At 39.6% G+C, this 23,533-nt stretch overlaps 1 protein-coding gene across 1 annotated transcript in view; it reads left to right on the top strand.

Annotated features, from left to right (window-relative positions):
* The window catches only part of STK39 (serine/threonine kinase 39), a 167,603-nt gene that overhangs the window by 52,345 nt on the left and 91,725 nt on the right, over positions 1 to 23,533 (top strand). The window contains exons 2-5 of the mRNA XM_042458437.1: positions 14,503 to 14,615; positions 17,546 to 17,654; positions 18,824 to 18,965; positions 20,234 to 20,289. Coding sequence (XP_042314371.1) covers positions 14,503 to 14,615; positions 17,546 to 17,654; positions 18,824 to 18,965; positions 20,234 to 20,289 — 420 coding nt within the window. The remainder of the gene's footprint in view (positions 1 to 14,502; positions 14,616 to 17,545; positions 17,655 to 18,823; positions 18,966 to 20,233; positions 20,290 to 23,533) is intronic.

A 23,533-nucleotide genomic window follows, 5' to 3' on the forward strand; every position in this document is an offset into this window, starting at 1 on the left:
TAAGTCCCATTAAATATAATGACATAAGAAAATGGTGACCCTTATAAAAAATGGAAAATCAAGGTTTGATATTTGAAATTTATACTTTTTTGAACATTTTCAAACCGTGGATGCTTAAATCCATGTATAAAAATCTGTGTATAAGAAGGGCCGATTGTACTGTACATTAAGAAAGCAAAAATAATGACCATGGAAAATCTACAAGAATTCGTCCTAGACAATGATAAAATTGAAATCATCAAAGATTTCCTATACCTTGATTCAAATACTGACCAGAATAGAGACAGCAGTCAAGAAATCAGAAGATTAGGACTGGGAGGGCAGTTTTGAAAAACTGGAAACAATCTTAAAGTGCAAAGATATAACTCTGAACACTAAAGTGAGGATATTTCCTTATCACCATGTATGGATGTGAAAGCTGGACAGAGAAGAAAGATGATAGAAGACCAACTCACCTGAGATGTGGTACTGGAGAAGAATGTTGGGGATATCATGGGTGGTCAAGAAGTCAGACAAATAGACCTTGAACAGATCAAGTCTGAACTCTTCCTGGAAGCCAAGGTGACAAAATTGAGGCTGTCATACTTTGGCCACATCAGGAGAAGGCATGACTCACTTGAAAAAACAATGCTGGGAAAGGTAGGTGGTAGCAAAAAGAGAAGAAGACTGCATGCCAGAGGGACCCAATTAGGGAGGTCACGGCCTCAATTTACAAGATTTAAGCAGAGCAGTGAAGGACAAGCACAGTACAGTGTGCCTACGTCATACGCGGATGCACCATACGCGGCTTTCAGCATACGCTGAAAGGCATGAGGGAGCCTGTGGGAGCATGCAGGGCTCAAGGGGTGGTGCCTCCCATTAAGAGTAATGGGGCGTGTGCCCATGGTGTGCGCACGCTGCCGCACCATACACAAGCCCCATTATTTTCAATGGGGCTCGAGCATACACGTTTTTTTTAATGCGAAGGGCCCCCGGAATGGATCCCCCACGTAAAAAAAGGGCACACTGTACTACTATCTCATCCACAGGGTCTCCATGTGTTAAGGTCGACTTGAGGGCAGTTAACAGCAACAAAGCTGATACACCTTCTTTACTGTGCAAAAAAAATAAAAATAAAAAAAATCTGTGCTCTAAAATGCTATCACTCTTGTTCTCATCTGAAAACAACCACAAGAAGGCATGTTGTCTGCTCAGGAAAGTAGAAAATGGACAAAAATCCTCAAGGAAAACAGCTGTTTTGATTCATTTGAAGGTATTCTGTGGGAGATGTCTTTACCTCGATAACAAAATAATCCCTGCTGAGTGAAATGTTCCCCAATGGAATCGTCATTCTTTGTTCTGGCCACTCTACACACAACCAATGGTGGTCCACCACAATGGCAGGCAGGTTTCCCACACATGCACTGTCTGTTGTTTTTTTTCTTACCAGTTGCCCAACTGCAGATGTAAGGGCAGGGTTATGGCTTACTCTGTTGAATAAACCGTAACCCTGCCATTATACTGTTGAATTAGGTCCCCGATTAGCAGACTTTGAGTCAAAATGACTCCTGCCACATGTTATCCACCACCTGTTATCCAATGCAGAAAGATGGTTGAAATAGCTCTGTCACCACCCTGTAATTAAGCTGGGCTTCCCCTGGTGTGCCAGCCTGCCTCTCTGGGTAATTGTCTCCCTTCAGAAGATATGGCATTCAGACAATGCAACAATATTAGATTTTTAAGGACATTTTTTCCTGATATACGTGGTATTTGCTGCTGAAATGGGCATTTAACTCTCAATTCAACCAGCTGTTCATTAGTGCTTACATTCATCCCTGGCTTGTTCAGAGATATTTAATAAGAAAACATAGTACATATGTCCTGAAAAGCAGTCAGCTTATCTTTATATATTCCTCTTGTTTGCATACTGTTGAATCTTAAATAGTTTGTGGGTGCAGAAAATGTCTTCAGACTCATTGTTGCTCCGAGGTCGGACCTCCCTGAGGCTGGATGCTACAGTTCCTTCAGGGCTTCATAGTGTCCATGATAAACCCCCAGAAAGAGCAGTTGACAAGTGTACATCTTTAGCTCAGTGATGCCAAGGGACTTCTGTGCTTTGACTTTTATAGGATTTTTCATCCCATGCTTCTCTCACTGCACATAGCTGAGACTTGGGGACATGGTTTAAGATTCTTAAGGTGATGATACAGTATAGTAAACTATCTAGCTTTTAAGTCTATTTCTGTGTGAATTTTGCAATAAAAAAGGACTGGGGTATTTGTGCTGGTCTATGACCATAATAAATGATTGATTGTTTGATTGGGCTACTAAAATATCATTTCTAGTAGAATGAGGTTTAAATGTATATATTTAAACAACATTACATTTATCAAGATAAATCCACCTTTATGCTATATTTGAATAAATAGATTTATCCATCTACACTTTCATTAGATGGAGTACAGATATTCAGAACTAAATTCAATGAAGGCCACCCTTTTTAACGTTGTGCTCCCATTGGTCATTTGTAGGGTCTACTAAGTTCCCTGGTGAATTCTCCCACCTTGAGTTGATTTGATCATCAGCAACCTTCTCCCACCCCAAAGTATGGAAGACTTTTAGCACAGCAGGAATCAGTGGTAAAATCTTTGTTGTTCCCTTGTTTTTGAAATGTACAGAAAGCCTTAAGGCAAATATGGTCCTGTCGCATTAAATTGAATGCTTGGTGGGAACATTCTCCTCTAGAAGTTTCCTTGTTGAGTGAGCCTTCTTGACAGAAGCTTATGAGGCTCTGTGAACAATAACTCATTGTGGTCTGTTGTTTTATATAATGGTCTCATGACTTGCTCTTTCTGTTACTGTGCCAGGGCATTCTTTTTGTACCCAGTAAGGTATAGAATATGGCAGTTAAGTCTCTGCAGGATTGGTTCCCTGTTCCCTCCCATTTTAGGCTGTTACAGTCCTACTCAAAGCAGTGATCTGTGGGCTGATGCTGGTCCATAAGACATCTCCTGTTGGTCCCTGGAGAGCTGCCAGGAAAGAAAGTAATAGTTGCAGCCAGTGAGGACTAATATGGTGCTGGGCGCTGGCACATCGGGAAGAAAATGCCAGTCCCCATATCCAGTAGCATAAGAAGCGCTGGGCTATAGTGCACTGGGCTGTAGTTTAGAACATGGTATTTCTTAGGCAAGTTTATCAATCCATCTAGTACCAGCATTCTACATCTGACTTAACAAATTGTTGTCTTGATGGCAAATGGAACTAGGTTTAGGGGACTTCGTGTGCAATAATTTTTTGACCTAATGCCTATCTACACTACAAAATATTTATTTATTTTTTTAGTGGGGAGGCTAGTAAAATCATGCTTTGTTTCTTTTTTAAATGTTGCTGTTACTTTAAGGAAGCAACTGTTCCTTCAAATGAATTCACTTCTCTAATTAAAACTAATTGCCAAGTCTCATAAAGTATCTCAGGAGGCTAAACTTGAAGTCTAATTTGTGGTCAGAAACTTACTGATAAACAAGGAATATTAAAGTCTCTCTGTTATCTTGCACTGTGGACTGACAGCTTCCTGAGACCAGCTGTCTTCAGCTGCCAATTTTGCCTGAAGCTTTGTTGCAGAACAACTACTGAAGTCTGCCAGAACTTCTCAGCTTCTGCATTCAGAGATGTTGTCCCTGCTTCTTCTTCAACCTCTTAGGCTCTACTGATGCCTTCTTTTCTTTCAAATTTTTCTTTTCTTGGCTCATACAGGTTGAGTCTCCCGTATCTGAAATGCTTGTGACAAGAAGTGTTTTGGATTTGGGGTTCTTTTGGATTTTGAAATATTTGCAAATGCATAGTGATATCTTGGAGATGTGACCCAAGTCTAAACCTGAAATTCATTTATTTATCTTATACCTTATGAAGGTAGTTTTATAAACAACATTTTAAAATTATTTTGTGCATAAAAGAAAGTTTGTGTATACTGAACCATCCCCTAATAGGGGAATTAGGATGTGATATGTCTTATTATGCTTTTATTTATTGTTATTTATGTTTGACTTTTATTGTTCTCTTGGATGTTGTTACTTGCCTCAATCCAATACAGGGAGAGGTGGGATACAAATAAAATATAATAATAATAATAATAATAATAATAATAATAATAATAAGGCAAAGGTGTCACTGTCTATGTAGACAATTTTGGATTTTGGAGTATTTTGGATTTCGGATTTCCAGATAAGGGATACTTGATCTGTATTTGCAAATGACTCTTTTCTCCAGTCATAACCCTATAGCTGTGGTCTTCCAGATGTTTTCGGACTGCTACTTCAGGTAGTGTGTGACAAGGCAGATCGGGACTTACAGTCCAGTGGTTTGAGTGTTGAACTATGATTCAGGAGACCAGGGTTCAATTTCCACCTCAGTCATGGAACCCACTGGCTGACCTTGGGCAAATCACACTCTCTCAGTCTCAGGAGAAGGCAATGGCAAACCTCCTCTGAACAAATCTTGCCAAGAAAACCCCATGATAGATTCACCTTAGGATCTCTGTCAGTCAGAAACAATTTCAAGGCACACAACAACACCAACAATAAACATCAGGTACCTCTTCGCACTGCACAGTTACAGAGCTGGAGTCTTATGAAGCCCTAGTGGCGCAGTGGTTAAGTGCCGGTACTGTGGCATTTACAGCCACGAGGTTGAAAGTTCGATCCTGCAGGGCACCAGGGTCGACTCAGCCTGTCACCTCTCTAGGCTAAACCAATTAGATCCAATTTTCTGTTTATATTCTAATCTTACCTTGAGGGCTGGACATCTCTTTTTCTAGAAATTAAACTACTGCTAGAATAGTTAATTTGCATTAGAGCACTACTTATAAACAGTAAGGGCCTAAATACCTTGAAGGAACCAGATCCCATCTGCTCTTGGAAACAAAGCAGAGTCAGGGCTGGTTACTGCTTAGATGATGGACCATCAAGGAATGTCAGATGATGTTGGCTGTATTCAATATTCTTTGTCTAAAAATCTTGTGAAATTTATGGATTATGAAGATACACACACATACACGCACTAAATTCTGCCACTTAGCACATTGAAGAAACAAAATGCCCCTGTATTTGCTAAGTTTTTTAAAAACATGTACAAATTTACTAGGTATGTACAGTGTGCTCATGTCAGTATAGATAATCCTATACCTTTAGAGAGGAATATCTGTGTTTATATGTGTCTTTGTAGGAACTCAAAGTAGGGATATGTCTACTGACTTCTGAAAAGTCAACACCAGGAGACTGACTACAATAGAAGTTAAGAGCCAGTGTCACTTCATGGACTAGTTATAATTAAAGCAGGCAAGTAGGAGTGTTTTGGTTGGGGTAGCCTGAGATTTTTGGAACAGGTAGGTTGCCCCACTTGACTTAATGGATCAGTTTCTATTGGTAAGTGTTTGTTTTAGGCCTCATACTGTAGGTAACCTGCCTTTTCATCTCACATGATTAGCTATTCAGAATTCAAATAAATATGTAACATAAAACAATTTCAGGCCTAAATCAGGGGTGAGGATTATGCAGATCTTTGGATGTTTTTCTGGACTGCAGTTTTCAGCACTCCTAACCATCGGCAAGGAATGTTGGGAGTTGTAATGGAACAACATCTGAAAGGCCACATGATTCCCACCTCTAGCTTCATTCTCAAAGCGGAAGAGGTGGGATATAAATAAATATTTATTATTATTATTATTATTTGTTATTCTACTTTCAACTAGAAACAACCTACTGAAATGTATTGCTGAATGGTAAGGCAATACTGAAATGTACTGCTGAATGTATAAATCCTGACCAAATAGTATAACTTTGGGACTAGCAGGTGGATTCAGCCCTTAATTATTAATATATTCAGTGTTTACATAATTTCTCTCCTTAAGATTTTCCCATTCTTTTTTGAGCTTTTTGTGGGAAAAGAAATGAAACAATAAATAACAGTGGTCTTAAGAAAGGATCAGGACTGTGGTGGAACAGAGGTCATACTGACAAAACATCACCCATTTGGCATTTCATAGATGCTGTACTCTGATACAAAGAGCCATGGTTGGTGTTTATTCTGCTTCCATCCATGTGCATTTGTTTCTTTATCTGTTTTGTGTATTTATAGTATATGTGTGTGTGTATGCATGTATTCTTCCTATTGAAAAGGAGTTGCTCCAAATAGCTTTCAATATATTAACACAGACACAAATTAACAGCAATCCATCATGTCAACACAATGGCTAGACTAAGAGTATCACCAAAAATTAAGAACAGAAAACATAAATTCAGTAACAACCAAATCAAATAGTTTGCAGCTGAACACAAACTGAACCATGACCTTATTGTTTGGTCAAGGAATTCCACATATGTGAGACCAATACAGAGAGACACACAGGGCTCAGATAGTCTATTCAGGTCATTTTGAATTTTGATCCTGTTCTCTGGGGTATTAGCTACTCCTCCTAATTTGGTGTCATCTTCAAATTTGATAAGTGTGCCCCCAATTCTGTCATCCAGATTGTTGATAAAGATGTTGAATAGCACTGGACCCAGGACCGAACCCTGTCCTGTGGGACCCTGCTAGTAACTTATCTCCAGGATGAAAAGGAGCCATTGTTGAGCACCCAGTCCCACCCAATATATTGGGGTCTTAGAGCAGTCAACCAATTATAAATCCATGTAGCAGTTACTACAATTATAAATCCATGTAGCAGTTACTTTGTCTAGCCCACATTTTAAGTGATATGATAGCCCTGTTTAAATATTTGAAGGGATGCCATATTGAGGAGGGAGCAAGCTTGTTTTCTGCTGCTCCAGAATACAGGACCCGGAACAATGGATGCAAGCCGCAGGAAAAGAGATCCCACCTCAACATCAGGAGTAACTTTGTGGCAGTAAGGGTTGTTCAACAGTGGAATACACTATCTCAGAGTGTGGTGGAGTCTCCCTCCTTGGAAGTCTTTAAACAGAGGCTGGCCATCTGTCAGAGATGCTTTGATTGTGATTTCCTGCATGGCAGGGGGTTGGACTGGATGGCCCTTGTGGTCTCTTCCAACTTTATGATTCTATACTATTAGTGAAAATATTAATTCTGCTTATTCTCCCTTACATTAATTCCATTGTTTGGTCCTTTGTTTATAGAAAGAAATTGTTTAGTGTTGAGTTCTAACTGCCTGGCAACTTGCATTGAAACTTAAGTTTGTAAAACACAAGTGCTTGGCTTTGAAGTATTTAGTACACTAATAAAATTGTGTTTGTGTGTGATTTTTAAAAAATATTAATAGTATCTGCATGGTAGGAAATTTTGCCTTGTGTTGGCACTTTGCCGTTAGCTGCTTAATCATTAGTGGCAATATTGCAGCCAGCTCCCAATACAGCTGCTACCTTTAGATAGAAGCTGCAATTGATGGGATTCTTGTGTTGAATAATATGGCTCTGTACAATGCTCAGTTGTCAAGCAGTGATTTTCTATACTATTCAGAATATTGTATAGATAAAGAGGAGAAGAAAATGATGAAATAGCTCATCTGAGATTGGCTTTCTGTACCCAAGAATGTTCAGAGATTGGGTCAAATCAACATTCCTTCATGCCATTTGGGGACACGGATGTTTGAGATAGGTCACTGCTGCCTAAATCCCACCATGGTAGCTAAGCCTTTGAATTATATTAACAGCAATTACTCTGCTTCACTTCAGTTAGAACTTCATTCTCTCTCTTACAGCAGCCTGGACCCTTTGGGGGATTAATGTGGATCTTATAATCCTCTGCTTAGAAAAAGGAAGGAGGGAAGTGGAGGGAGGAAATGCCCACATATGTACAGTAGTTGGGAATGCTTTTCTTGCTTGGCCTGCCCCACCCAATATATTGGCATCTCAGAGTAGTGTACAATAAAAATCAGTGTAATTTTAACAGTATAAAATTTAAACAGTATAAAATAGAATGAAGGGACCAATTTGAAAAGTTAAAAGTGTTTAAAACATTTTAAATAGTTTAAAACAATTTAAAAGTGTAATGATGCATGTGTGTGTTTTGATAAAATCTGTTTGGTTAAAATCCTCAGAGGTTTTAATAAATGTCACTTTTTTACTTGGCACTGGAAAAACATCAGCTTTTGTGTCAGTTAGGTCTCTAATGGGAGGGTATTCCACAGCCAAGGTGCCACAGAAGAAAAGGGCCTATTTCACATCTTCTTGAATTGGCTGCAGTTCAGTTCTGTGATGCTGGAGAAGCGTCTCCAGGACTGCATCTGCACTGCTTAATTAATGCAGTTTGGCACTGTTTCAACTCCTGTGGCTCAATGTTATGGAATGCTAGCCTTCTCTGTCAGAGAGCTCTGGTGCCACAACAAACTACAGATCCCAGGAATCCATAGGATGTAACCATGACAGTTAAAGTAGTGTAAAACTGCATTAATTCTGCAGTGTGGCAGCAGCCCAGCCGACCTTAGTCAGATATATAGAGCTGTAATCCCTAGCTATAGGTATGCTGATGAAAAACCAGGAAAGCTAAGATCTTAAATAATAAACTTGGATTACAGAAACTCTGTCATATATGGCCCAAATTGGATAAACTCAATTAGATTTAAAGTTTGTGTGGAGTTTGTTCATAAAACTGTAACTACCACATGATCCCGCTTCATCTATATTTACTGAGTAGCTCCTACAATAGCTGTGTCTTCTATCCTTGATGGTATTGATTTGGTTTGAGCTCATTTTGTGTTGATTCTCCATTCTGAACCCCATTGATACATTGTCCCAAATGAAGAGTTTTCAGGAGAATGAGCCGGCTGTCTAAATGTGGGGCTGTGTGCATGTGTTGCAACAGGAAATATTTACTCCAGAATCTTTCTGTAATAGCTTGAACTATTGAGGCTTGTCATCTTAAACATTTATGGTGAGCTGTTGTGTAAATGTTAGGAGGACTAATGACCTCCTAGGTGTAGGATTGTAATCTAAGGTTGTGTTCCCCAACATGTGTGTCCCCAAATACTTTGTGCTGTGTGCCTTTCAGTCATTTCCAATTTATGCTGACTCTTAGGCTGCATCCGCATTGCAGAAATAATTCAGTTTGGTACCACTTTAACTGCCATGGTTAAGTGCTGTGGAATTCTGGGAATTGTAGTCTGTTGTGGCAGCAGACCTCTTGGATAGAGAAGGCTAAATGTCTCTCAAAACTACCAGAATTCCATTGCAGTTAAAGTGATGTCAAACTGGGTTATTTCTGCAGTTTGGATGCAGAATGAGGTGAACCTATCACAAAATTTTCTTTGCAAAATTTGTTCCAAAAGGGTTTACCATTTCCTTTCTGTGAGACACAGTGTGCTCTGCCTAAGGTAATCCAGTGGGTTTCCATGGCCAAGTTGGGATGTAAACCCTGATCTCCCAAAGTCCTAGTCCAACATTCAAACCGCTACACCACACTGGCTCTAATATTGTTGGAGATATTGTTGGACTTTAAATCACAGACGCCCCAGCCAGAAAGATCACTGGTGAGGGATTTGAGAGTTACAGCCTTAATAACATCTTGGAAGGTAAATGTTGGGAATCAGTGATCTAGAGTACTTGTGCTTGAGTGCTGTGTGTGCAGCAGTTTCTCAACAAACTGGGCCTTTGGTGGATATATATATATATATATATATATATGGGAGAAATATAGTGCAATTAATTGGAGTGTATTAAAATGCAGTTTGCTATGTTGTGGTGTTAGTTTTGTCTGTGTATCTTGGTAATATAATTCAGTGGATATGCTGAGCTAAAAGCTTTGTCTTCAAAGCATGGCAGGGCGAAAATTGCATACAAAACATCCTACTTCTAAATAAGTAAGCAAACATCAATTAAAACAGAGACAATAACTTCCAGTCATGAGGTATTGTGTCAGTTCTGTTGTTGGATGGGAGGGAAGAGAGCCCTATTGTTCTGGATTAGGCATGTAACTCAGTTCCCATTGTAAAGCTTTGTCACAAAAGCTTTGTCTATGTGTGTGTGTTGTATTCATCTGGGACATGACAATTTCACAAGCAAAGTGGAACCTGGTGCTTCAGACAGGCTGCTGGGATATCTCAAAAGTGTGTCTGTTCACTGATTTGGTAGAACTTTTTAAACAGAGTGGCTTAAAGGAAATGGTCTTTTTTGATTTATGCAATAAGCAGTGTTGGTTTATTAGTAACATTAGTAGCATCTTTTCTCCAAGGAACTACAGGTGTCATACATGGCTATCTTCCTCTCACTTCCTCCTCACAACAACAGCTACAAAGTATGTTAGCCTCAGAGAGATCTAATGAGTGTCATGTCTCACTAAGGACTAGAACCTGGATTTCAAGAAGGAGAGAGGTAGTAGCAACTGGAGACTTGAACTACCTGGTATTTATTGAAAGTTACACCCTGCCAAGATTGTAAGGTCCACCAAATGCTTCCTTAGCCTTTCAGACAATTATGTTGTATAATAGACAGAGGAAGCAACAAGGGGATCAGCTATTTTGGGTTTGGTCCTAACCAACAGTGATTAAATTGGTCAGTTGGGTGGAAATAGTGGGGTCCTTGGGTTGGAGTAACAATTTCCTCTTGGGATTTGTTATACAGAGGCATGGAAAAGCCCAATGTAGTCTGACACACACCCTTGACTCCAAGAAAGCTGATTTTAGTAAGATTAGGGAAATACTGGGTGAAATCCCATGGTGTGAAATGCTCAAAGGGTTAATGGTGCATGGGAATTTCTTTATAAAATACATATATGATGGAATAAAAGGAATACCTATAAAGTATGCAGGGGCATTACCTAATATCCTAGAGGACAGGAACAGGATTCAAATTTACCTTGATAGGTTTAGGCGAAAACTAACAACTTTTAACAGGGATAAATGTAAAATACCACATCTAGGCAGGTAAAATGAAATACAGAAATATAGGGTGGCTTGAAAGTAGTACCTGCAAAAATGAACACAGTAGACCGTTGTAACAAGGAGAAGGACGTGAGAGAGACAGAAGAGGGTTGTCCCGGAAAGGGAGAGGCGGCAGCGCTGCAAAGAGAGAACTCTGACTGGAAACTACAAGGCCCAGCAATCCCTGGGATGAAAGGAGAGAAGGGAAGACCCCAGGAGGCAGGCCCTACAAGGGAGGGGAAGACAGATAAAAGGGAAAAGGGAGAAGCGCTCGAGGAGGAGGGCATGAGCAGAAGAGAAGGTGGTGAGGCGGTTGTGTGTAGGGAAAAAGGTCAGCATTCTGGTGAGCCAGGGGCTTAGCCAAGAGGGAAGGACCTTGCTGGCTAGAGAGGGAAGATTCAGAGACACTTGGGAGAGGAGGGTTTCCTGGTGGAGTTTGCCCAGCCCCACTCTCCAACCCCAAGCTCCTCTGAGAGAGGTTTGAGGTTGGGTTATTGCTCAAGGGAAGCATCCTGTTGGGACCTTCAGGGATGTTACTGGCTTGCCCAGGAGGAGGGCCTAGACCCCAAAGAAGACCTGTAACATCTTACTGCCACTAAGGATTTGGGTGAAGTAACCCAAGTCTGGAACTCTGTGAAGTAACAGTGCCTCAGCTGGTGTTATTAGTTCTGTTAAAGGTACTCAGTATTATCTTTAAGTTGTTTGGAGTTATTGTCCGTCATGGACCCTGGTAAGAAGCCTGGAGTTGGGGGTGTGCCCTGTGGCCCTGCAACAACCGTAAACAAGAATAGATGACAGACATGAGTCAATGGTATGATGCAGCAGCCAAAATAGCCAATGCAGTTCTGTGCTGCATCAACAGGCGAGAAGGATAGTGTCCAGATTGAGGGAAGTTGTAATGCCATCTATTCCACTTTGATCAGACTTCACATGGAATATTGTGTCCACTTCTGGGTGCCATAGTTCAGTAAGGATATTGACAGACTGGAATGTGTCCAGAGAAGGGCAAACCTCGTAAGGAACATCTGAGGGAGCTGGGTATGTTTAGCCAGAATAAGAGAAGACTAAGAGGTGACATGACAGCAATCTGTAAATATCTGAAGGGATATCATGTAGGAGACGGCATGAGCTTTTTTCTACTGCTCCAAAGACAGCAATACAAGCCAGTGGATTCAAATTGCAAGAAACTTGAGGGAGAACTTTTTAACAGTAAGAGCTGTTCAACAGGGGAATAGATTGCCTTGAAGGGTAGTGAACTCTTCCTCTTGGGAAGTATTTTAACAGAGATTGGATGAATATCTTTCAAGAGTGCTTTAGCATTGTATTTCTGCATGGCAGGAGTTGAACCCCATAGCCCTTATGCTCCCTTCCAACTCTAAAGTCTATGATTCCCAAGTTGCAGTCCAATAGTCTGACCATGATATTGCATTGGCTGTCCAGTGTCTCTTTGCTGGATCTATGTAAAGAGGTACTGAAGGCTGTGTGTTGTTTTTAAAACTTAGTTGATCTGTATATGATGCTGAAAATGGTAACATGCTTGCAAAGTTTTTCCATCTGCTTCTACAAAATTAGAAACAGACAGGAATAGCTCACCTCAAAGGGATCTACTTCTTTGGACATTGCTTGAGAAATGTCTCCTTGTAGGGCAGATTTAACCAAAGAATAGTGTTCAGCTGGCCTTGGGTGCTGGATATTTTATCTCTAGTCAGAAAATATTTTGGTAACTTTATTACAGCACATCTTATATGTTCTTCATATGCTGTGCTTTGGGTTTCAATAAAGTAATGTTCACACCAGCAATTTAGCATTTATTAAACAAAATAACTCTACGCTAATCATTTTAATCACCTCAGATGGATATAAATCTAAAATGCTTTTCCTTCAAGGCCTGCTCCTATTCATTCACCTTTTGTCTTCAACCAGTCAGGTAGGCAGGCAAGCAAATTTGCAAAAACTACTGACAAGGGCATCTAGGATGTGCGGTCAAAGAAACAGAAGTTGTGTAACTTGAAAAGGAGCCTTCTTGTTTGGGTTAACCTCATTCTCTCCACTGAGAGTATGGAAAACTACTAAATAGATTAAAGCTTACCAAAATAAGCTTGTTCAGTGTGAATGTTTTCACTCAACTGTTTTATCATACTGTTTTAGCTGCTGTTTTATTATAAATATAGTTCTTTTAAAGGTGTGTGGGAAGAATAATGAGATCAAACTTTACTAGTAAGAGAGGGGGGAATGAGTGTGTTGTTAGTGTTTTACTCTAGAAATTCAGTGCATCTCTGAGTTTGCTGTTCAAGTGCCTGCTTTTTAAATATCCAAATGTATGGTGAAGTGAATATTGTGATAAAATGGTTTAGAACAGTCTGATAACCAGACTCCCTGCATGACACTGTATATTAACCCATGATTACAATGGATTTTCAAGTTTCTGGCTTTAAGGAAAGTATTGCCCAGGATTCCATGAGGGGCAGAGGTAGAGTCTGGGAATGTTACATGCTGGATGGATGATTCTGGAATTCATAACAACAACAACAACAAACTTTCAAAGCTCTATTCTGAGACATGTAGGCAGTTGATGTAGAGTGCAGGTTAGACAAGTGTGTTAAATTTTTAGGAAATAAGATTTCTATAAGATAGCGAGAACTGAGGTGGGCCACCAGAAATTGGACCACCAGTGGATTGCCAGCATTTCTAAACATCTATGCTCTACAGCAGTGGTTTTCAGTTGTTGCTTCTCCAAAAGATGTGGACTTCAACTTCCAGAATCTCTGACCATTGCCCATGCTAGCTGGGGCTTCTGGAATTTGGAGTCTAAACATCTGGAGGACTAGAGTCAGAGACCCACTGCTGTAGAGTATGTATAATGTATAAATGGCCCCTGTGGTTGTACTTTGCAAGGAAATGTGTGAAGTGAGGGCCATGATGTTTTGCAGCTTGATAATCATTACTGACCTCCACACTGAGGAAGCTCATGACGAGTTCCTGAAAGACCCAGAGGCATCACACCAAGTGACACCCTAAGGGGGGGGGAGTGACACCACTGCTCCCCACATGTCTGCCTTTTGGCAGAAATGGGCTGTGGTATTCACCCACATCCGTTTAAAACCCTGGAGTTCAACAGAAGAGATGGTGTGAGTGGGGTGAGGCTCAGTGGGTGGAGAAAGGTTTTTTACTTATTTTCTTACTCTTAAAATTTTCTGTAAAAATGTCACATCTTACAATTTCTTTCTATTTGTCATACTCTATTCTAAATAAAATTAAATTTTAAAAAATGTCACATCTTACCAAATTTTTCACTTCATCCACATGAAACTATTTACACATAAAAATATTAGGGCTGTGCATATGGTATTGTAATTTAAAAGTATAATTTTAATTTTGCCAGTAGTTTATGTCACAACTATTGTCATTACATTCAATGACATATGGGAGCCATAGTACAAAAACGACATTACTAAGGATTGTGTATAGTGTAGTTTGGGAGGCGTTCATTGTGGGGGTGACACCATGAGTTCCTACACTGGATGATGCCAACCTTAGTGACACCACTGGAAGAATGTCAGATTCTTGTAGAAGTTCAAAAAATTTTCTGCTGATAGGCAACTTTGACACCTTTTTCTTTCCTTTTTTGTCTTTTCCAGGTAGTGGTGCCACTGCTGTAGTCCAAGCAGCACTATGCAAACCCAGACAAGAACGTGTAGCAATAAAAAGAATCAACTTAGAAAAATGCCAGACCAGTATGGATGAATTGCTTGTAAGTAAACATTGCAGAAAAACAACAACCGATATGTCAATACCAAGAGGCATGCTAGATTCTGTACTGTTCGACACCTGTCCAATTCACAAGAACTGAATAGTGTACTGAGAGATGTTCTCAGCTATTGACTTTCCCACCCACACATCATTTGTTGGTTCTTGTTCAGTTGAAAGACTCCAAGCCCCCAGTACCTGTGAAAAATCCTTTTGCTGACTGGCATTTAAACATTATAAACAGGGCTCTTTTTCACTCCTCTTCCTTATATCATGTCCATGTAGTTTCTTCTTTTCTTTTTATTTCCTCTTTTTTGTTCCTGAGGGATGTCGTCACGCTTGTGTTACAAGAACTTGCATCCTGCGATGGCTTAATATCAGTATTGGGGAAGCATATACTTAAAAAAAATGAAGTATAATTCATGTGACCACCATGCGTTTTCTCCCCCTGCTGAAAAGTAATGATGAAGTGATTCCTGGATCTCCCCCCCCCCCTTTCCATTCACTGCCTATATGGGGAAGGAGGAATGTTTGGGGGAAAACATTGAGAAATAATTTTTAAAATGTACAAATAACAGCAGCAAGCACTGGCTAGCTCAGTGAGCAAAGAAAGAGGAGGTTATAAAGGGACACCTTGGCTTCATCTTGGCTTTGGTGCGGAGGAAAACTCTTCACTTTCTCTCCTGTTTCATCACAGGGACCTGGAGCTGGTTACAATTTTGAAAATAGACATGACATGTCTACACTTGAAAAAAAAATTGGACTATAACCAAACCATAGACGGAAAGGATTTCCTCAATCAGGAAAATGCCACAGAGTTTGCTAACAGCTGTCATAAATGCTTAATTCTTAACACAAATTTCCTCTCTGGCTTTGTTTTTAATAAGACCTGAGAGTTCCAGTTCCAGCAGCTACAGTTCAGTAGTTGAACCTGATATTTTTGTGTCTTCTGCTTAGATATGCATCATTATTATTATTTTTTATGATTACTACAGGTGTTGTAATAGGGGTATGTGGTCTGCACTGCACTCCTGTGGTCTACACTGTCACTTAGGATGCACTGGAAGTTATGTTATGGGCTGTGCTTTCGCTGTCCCTGATAGAGCTGTGAAAGTCTACGGGACATATTGGCTATACAGAACCTCCAGTACTGGAGGTAGTATGACTATGAAAACCATATGCTGGGAAGCACAAATGGGAGGGAGCTATTACACTCAGACTCTGCTTGGGAGCTTCCTAGTGGCATTGGGTGGGAAGCTACTGTGAGCAAAAGTATGTTAGATTAGGTGAGTATTGGGTTTGATCCACAGGCCTCTTCCTAATGCTCTTATGTGCATGTTTTAGATGTGCTTACATCCTCTTAGTATATGAAACTGTGCAGGTTTCTGGAGTATATTAATTTTGTCAACCTGTTTCTGGTCAGATACTTTAACAGGTGAATACAGCGTGTCAACTTGAACAAAATATTTTGAAATTTGTTGTTTGATGCCACCACTCTTTCCCTCACTGAAGGAAAATAGAAGCTGCAAGATCTCTATGTTGAAGTACTGTTATTCAATAGCACTTCAGCTGCCCTGGTTAATACAAGGAAGGGAAGTTGGCATAAGGCCTTTTAAAGATATCAGCATTGCCTTATAAGTGAGCCAAACCTGTGAGATGCTATGAAGGGGGCTACAAAGGATGGAAAGGGGGAAACACCATCTCTGTCCCTCCTTCTCCTTCTCCTTTTCCTTCTCCTTTGGACCTCTCCTTACCACTTGACACCCCTTCCCAGGTGCTGGAGAAGAGGTTTGAAAATCTAATTGGAGAGAAAGAAAGTGGAGTTAAAAGGTGTATTTCTTTGATGAGAAGGCTTTAAAATTGGATTAGGAAACCTCTTTCACACAGACACAGCTACCTGCCTGCAGGTACAAAGACTGGGAAAGAGTGGGGCATCATGGTGGTGCTTGTTTCAGGACCTTTCTAAGCAGTAGTAGTATACTGACCTGTATATAAATTGATCCAGGATTTTAGTGTCAATTTTGGGGAATAAATTTCTCGACTTATAGTCTAGTATATACGGTAAGTAAGTAAATCAGCCAGTCTAAGTTTAATTATAAAATTTGGTCAGAAGTGATCCATAAATCATTTTTCTAGAGGAAAAAACATACAGAAGTCTGAAGTATGTGATTTGAAGTAATTGAAAGATAAGTTACAGAAACTTACTGTGGATTTCATTCTGGTCCAATTAGATAACATGCCAACGCTGGTGATTCTCTATTAGACATGTAAATTGTATAGCAAAGCATAACTTTGAAATTACAACATGGACATTAGTATTTTTCTTATGCCAGTTGGTTAAAAAGGAAAAGATTTAAGAAGTGAAAGTTTTCAATATGTTTTAGAACCTTTTGCTTCTCCCTGGAGAGAGAAATAGCTGCATTCTTCCTAAAACATAAGGGATATTATAGAGTTATAGAGAATTCCTACTAATGGGGCACCTTCTGCCGGTGCGGACTGATTTTCTCTACAGCCCCGATGAGCCACAAAGTTGGCTATCACTTTTTTGGAGGAGGGGGGGAAGTTAGATGCACATGGAAAGACGGAAAGGAAAAGTCCTTTTACACAAACTGAAATCCACTTATATGATCTTGGATTTTGCCACAGATCAATATTGGTATAACAAAAAATTTCAAACTCAGTGTTCATTAAAGAACTTACATTGAATAATGAAAATAGTTGCCAGCTTTTCTTTCCATTAAGAAAAATATTCTTAAAATTCTCCTTCAGGTTCCAAAATGTATTCAACCTGAGGTTTTTATCAAATTGCCTCTTTTGAGATGTCCATTCTAGAACACACTGAAGTTTATAACTATGTCGCCTCCCCATTAGAACAACTTCTATTGAATAGTTTTCCTTGGCAAGATACTAATTCATATTTTGCATTACTTATAGAAAGAAATTCAAGCCATGAGTCAGTGCAACCATCCCAACATAGTTACATATTATACATCTTTTGTGGTTAAGGATGAACTTTGGTTGGTTATGAAACTGCTAAGCGGAGGTAAGTCCATGTGCAGGAACTAAGATCATAGAATCATAGAATCGTAGAATTGTAGAATTGTAGAGTTGGAAGAGACCACTAGGGCCATCCAGTCCAACCCCCTGCCATGCAGGAAATCCAAATCAAAGCATCCCCGACAGATGGCCATCCAGCCTCTGTTTAAAGACCTCCAAGGAAGGAGACTCTATCACCCTCCGAGGGAGTGCATTCCACTGTCGAACAGCCCTTACTGTCAGGAAGTTCCTCCTAATGTTGAGGTGGAATCTCTTTTCCTGTAGCTTGCATCCATTGTTCCGGGTCCTGTTCTCTGGAGCAGCAGAAAACAAGCTTGCTCCCTCTTGTGCAGTACTATATTTGTGTTGTATTCCAGTTGACTCGGACAGAGGGATGGGCTATAAATAAACATTTTATTATTATTACCTAATTAATCTATGACCTTCAAGTACCTAAATAAAATGTTGGATTGTTTTTCCCCTCTAAGGTTGCTTTTAACTTAATGTAGCACAGCAACTAGTCAATATATCTCCAGTAATACTGTCATTTTGGTAAGTGGATCTTTTGTAAACCTGTGTCAGTTTCTAAATAAAATTATTTGGCCCATATGGCTTTCTCAGCTTAAAAGGGGAAGTTGACTCCTTTTTTGTCACTTCTTAAAAATGCCCATGTTCTACTGATGTTAGAACTGGGGAGACTGTTGAGAAAATTAAACGGAAATTTCCACTTCAGAGTGAAGGTACTGTCACTATCCTTTTGGTCAACTTGCTTAGTGATCTTTTGATACAGCTGAATCAGTTTATATTGTGTGATACTGGCCTTCTGACAGTGCAGTTTTATTGTGATCCTTTATTACAAAGAAATGGCCCTGGTTTTGAAGGGTATATATCAATGGAGCAGCTATTAAAAGGGTAGAAAAATATGACTTGCCCTCTGTGTGTTTATATACATATGTGTGTGCATGTTGGAAATGTTTTAAGACACCTGAAAGATTTTCTATGCTAAAAAGATTACTAGGTGAATTTTCCCCACAGCCCTGGTACTTCTCGCTCCCTGTGCCTATGTTAAGATTGAGAATTTAAAATGAACTTGTGTTGCAAGATAAATGTTAAAGAGATATACCTTCCATTTTAATCTGTAACTTCCTTCTTTCTTTCTTTTTTCTTCCATTTTAGGGTCAATGCTGGATATAATAAAGTATGTTGTCAATAGAGGAGAGCACAAGAGTGGTGTTCTTGAAGAATCAATAATAGCAACAATTCTTAAAGAAGTTTTGGAAGGCCTAGATTATCTCCACAGGAATGGGCAAATTCATAGGTACAAGCATGCATCTCATGTGTCAGTATGGCCTAATTTTTCTTTTGCAGTCCCCAGGACTTGATGATCTGGCTATTGTCAGAGGAAGCAAGGATGCTGCTCTACATCCTGATGCTCGCTTTGCCTCCCTTCCTTTGGAAAAGTATGCTTTTGGCTACTGATCATGTTTACTAAAGAATTCTGGGTACTATAGTCCAGAAAATTAACTTTTTCCAAGTTCTATCTACCCTCCCCTCTAAACAAGGAAAAATTCTAAGTCCACAATAGCTCTTGATGCACTGTAACAGTCTGGAAGTGTTGTGTGAATATGAAAATCTGTCAGTCTTGATGTCTTTATGGTTCTTTGAATCTCACCTGCATTTTCTTTCTAACCTGTTTTACATTGGTTTGTGTGATCCTTTTTTCACTCCATCAAAATGTGTATGTAGTTTCTTTTTCCCAATGTGCCCATTTACCTATGCAGTTGACCTAATATTTTGTTTACTCTGACAAAAACATGTTTTTGTATATTTTTTCAAATGTAAACATTTTTAGAGAGCCAGCATGCTGTAGTGGTTTGAGTATTTGAGTATCAGAGTATCAGAGACCTGGGTTTGACTCCCCACTTGGCTATGGAAATCTGCTGGATGACCTTGGACAAATCACAGTCTCTCTTAGCCTCAGGAAGGCAATGATAAACTTTACTAAGAAAGCCCCCATATAGATTCCCCTTAGGGTTGCCATAAGTTGGAAATAATGCCAGGGCATCCAACAACAATAACAGCAACAGCAAAAACAACACCTACAAAGGAATGTTTAGCCATTCACATTTTAAATTGTGCACATTGTTTTGTACATGGCTTATTTCACTTAAATATTCCCTAAATTACTGAATTTTTGAAGTGAGGTATGTGAGTAAACTTAGGGGGTTCAAGAAAGGCTGCTTTCATCAAGACTGTTGAATCAAAGGAAATCCCTTTTCCACCCCCAGAGAAGTGAGAAGGGCACATTGGGTTTTTCAGTGAAGCTCTGTGCTATACTCCATAGCTCTGAAAGGAATTTTAGCCCCATAAGTGATCTAAATATCAAGGTTCATTGAGCAAAATAGTATTCATTTTTCTCACAATTTTATATCTAAAAAGGTGATTTCTTTACTAATAAGATCATCCAAGTATTTTGAGTAGTTTTTAATTTATGGGTGTTTTTTTGTGTTTCTCAACAAAATTTGCAGTGAGTTTGATTGTATCTTCTGTCCACTTGAATTAAATGCGTTTGTGTTCATTTTATAGGGATTTAAAAGCTGGTAATATTCTTCTGGGTGAAGATGGCTCTGTACAAATAGCAGGTAATAATGATTATAATCAAAGCTTTGAATCATGCATACAGAAATCTGAAATGTTCCAAAGATCCAGTTAGCATTTTGAAAGGTTAAAATTAATCAGCTTTGAGAGCAAGGCATTAACTGGATGATGAGCCACAAACTGAAAAATTCAGTGTACTTTGCAAAATATTTTGGTTAACCTTGCAAGATATATAGGATTATGCAGGAGTTATAGCTGAGGGTGTGTGTTGACAAGTCCTCAGTTCAAAAATCCCTTCTTGCCATGAACTTAATTGATGGCTTTAGAGAACCAACTTCCTCCTCCTCCCTCCCCTTGCCATGTGGGGACTTTAGTGATCTTACAGGTGTGTCATAATGGTCACTGCAGAAATACAGTGAAATGCATTTTCATTTCTCAGAATACTGTTTAAAATGAAATTACTATTTTTGTTATGGGTTCTGTCCCAAACGCTGTGCCCAGACTTCTGCCTTTGCTGTGGGCCTTCCCTTCTGTGCATCCCTTAAACCTGCTCCTGAGGCTCCTTCAGCTTTGTGGCTGATGAAAGATGGACAGACAGCATTGGAAACAACCTATTGGTTCCATGTTCTAGCACAGAAGTGGATAAGCTTTTTAGCCCTAAGGGCTACATCTGTTGGGTTGTAGGGGCTATATGTATGAGTATTAAATATGTGCACATGCTCACATGCATGTGTAGTGCCCTTCCTCCAGCCATTCATATCTGGCACACAGGCAGTGAGCAATTCTCATGGGGATCAGAGAGTAGGATCCTGGGGGTGGAGATATACAGACCTTACCCCCTTTTCTTATTTCCTACTGGAAAACAGATCTCATTTACATCAGGATTTTAGCCTCCCTGCCCCTGCCCCAGCAATCTCAATCAAATTTGTTAATAACACTGTTACCAGCAGTTATGGGACAGTGATAGAGATGTATAACTTGAATCCCCACCCATACATGAGCATTTTTAAAGTGCAAAAGTTTTCTCCTCACTTGGAGATTATATAAGTTTTTCACAATTCTTGATTCTTTAAAAAAATGGGGTTTTTTTTGGTGAAAACTTTGTTCTTGTTTTTTGCCCCCTCCCCCCCAAAAAAACACTTCCTTGTTAGTCTCCTTCTGCATAATCTTTATATCTCTACATGGCAGTCTTTTCTTTGCTGCTAACCTGATGGCTGCTGAGCTGGATTGTGGTGGGAAAGCATGTGGGTCTCACCAGTGTTCTGAGAGGCCATGTGCGGTTAGGTTGCCTGTCTGTGCTCTTTTGGGAGTAAGACTCAGATACTATTTTCTCTTAGCCTCCCGGATTTCCAGTGATTGGACGGCATATAAATAAATCCTATTATTATTATTATTATTATTATTATTATTATTATTATTATTATTATCATCAGTTTAACTCTCAAGAATTATGGGGGATTTTTTCCAGTTGGAAGCCTTGGCCATTCAGTTTTTTTCCTCATTACTGTGTTATCTGGCGAAAGTATCTACCAAATTAATTCAATATGACTTTTGATCCATGTGATGTTTTCTGTCTTATGCTAAATAAGGACACAGAAACACACATTTCGCACTTACGCAAAATTACGCAAAATTTGGACCACTTGGCAAAGCTTTGTTCTGTGACTTATTTAAATCCATACACATTTTTATTACTCTCTGTGTATATTTGTGTATGTGTGTAATTTTGTTATGCAAAGTGGGAAGGAGTTTGGCCAGTGACTAAAGTTCCCCCTCCAGAACAATGGAAGTTGACTTCCATTTCATTCCATCCCCCACTTCCCAGGCATTGACCCTTCATCCTGCAGCTGAGAAGCTTATTACTGTATTAAAGGTCTGAAACTTTGGTAGTTTTATTCTTTTGTATGCATGTATATGGGGAGAGGGGAACAGATTGTCTATGTGTGAAAGAAAAAACTGTGGCTTCCTTAGGAAGCTACAATTCACACCCAGTATCAGCACATACCCTGGAATTACTTTAACAATGCAATTTTTAGGTGGAGATACCACAGATATATCTTCCCCTCCCTTTACCATGTTTCCCTCTTATAACAAGGCTGAAAGACTTGAAAAACATGTGGCAAATCCCCTTGTAGGCCTGGTTTGAACACTATTTTGGCTTAAACTAAAATGTGAACAAGCTTTTAGCCCATGCCCATAGCCCCTTCACTCCTCCTTTTCAGCAAGAACAGCCATGCTAGGAAGCCTTTAATTAATCATAGTTTCACATGGAAAGTATGAATAGTTTCCAGAAAGGTAGCTATGATTATTTGTTGCAGCAAAAACAGTAGAGAGTCACGAACAGATTTTTTTAGGACATCAGATTTTGTAGGCCAGAGTCCACTTCATGACGCATGAGGTGCAATCCTAAACACATGGTTGCAGGGGGCAGAGAGAAAAGGACCGAGGTCAGAATGAAACAGAGTGTAGTCAGTGGTAATTGTGTAAAAGTAAGTGAAAGATAACAGATGTGTTAAAAATTCTAGAAACTTAAATCTGGAAACTTGTGGCTCAAATAAATTATTTAGACCTAACTAGTTTTGAACTTAAATTATCTGTCACTGTCTAGTCAGAGAAAGTGTGTTTATGATGCATTATAGTCTGGTATGTGTTTTAGCCCACTTCTTAAGCTCCTAAATTCTTCTTTTTCTCCTCTTCTCACAATGCCCCTCCCGGCACTAACTGAGAGGACCTGGTTTAGGAAGAGACACTGCAACTACTTAAATGGCTATAATCTTGTCCAAACACTAGTGAGTTTGAGCCAGTTGAAATGATTGCTTGAGCAGAATATTTCATTAGTGGCATTTAAAAGGGGGCAGATGTTGATAAAGACTCACTGCATCCATTGAAAAGTGAGTTATGTTCATCTGATCCATTTCTCACAAAGGGCTTCTTGATAAAGCAGCTCTTTATCTATGTAGAGGGTTGCATTTTTTCCTTCATTGTCGTAGGCTTGAAATTCCTCTGCTCTCCTACAGTTTCAGTTCTTTTCACAGACTTGCTGATAAGAATCTCTCCAGATAAATCAAGAGTATTGGGGGGGGGGGAGAGAAAAGAAAAAGAGAGGCATGTACAGACTTTAATTAGATCTATCCCAAAACACACTTTTGGGGGAATAGAAATGTGCTTCCTTGGTTAAAAGACTTCCCCCCCCCCCCCCCCCACAACAAAAGATAATTGGGCACACACACATTCATGCTGAGGTGCAGAGCTGATTGGGCATTTTTAATTTTCACAGCAAGATGGAAT

Source organism: Sceloporus undulatus, chromosome 1 (assembly GCF_019175285.1).
Source record: "Sceloporus undulatus isolate JIND9_A2432 ecotype Alabama chromosome 1, SceUnd_v1.1, whole genome shotgun sequence".
Lineage (NCBI taxonomy): Eukaryota > Metazoa > Chordata > Lepidosauria > Squamata > Phrynosomatidae > Sceloporus > Sceloporus undulatus.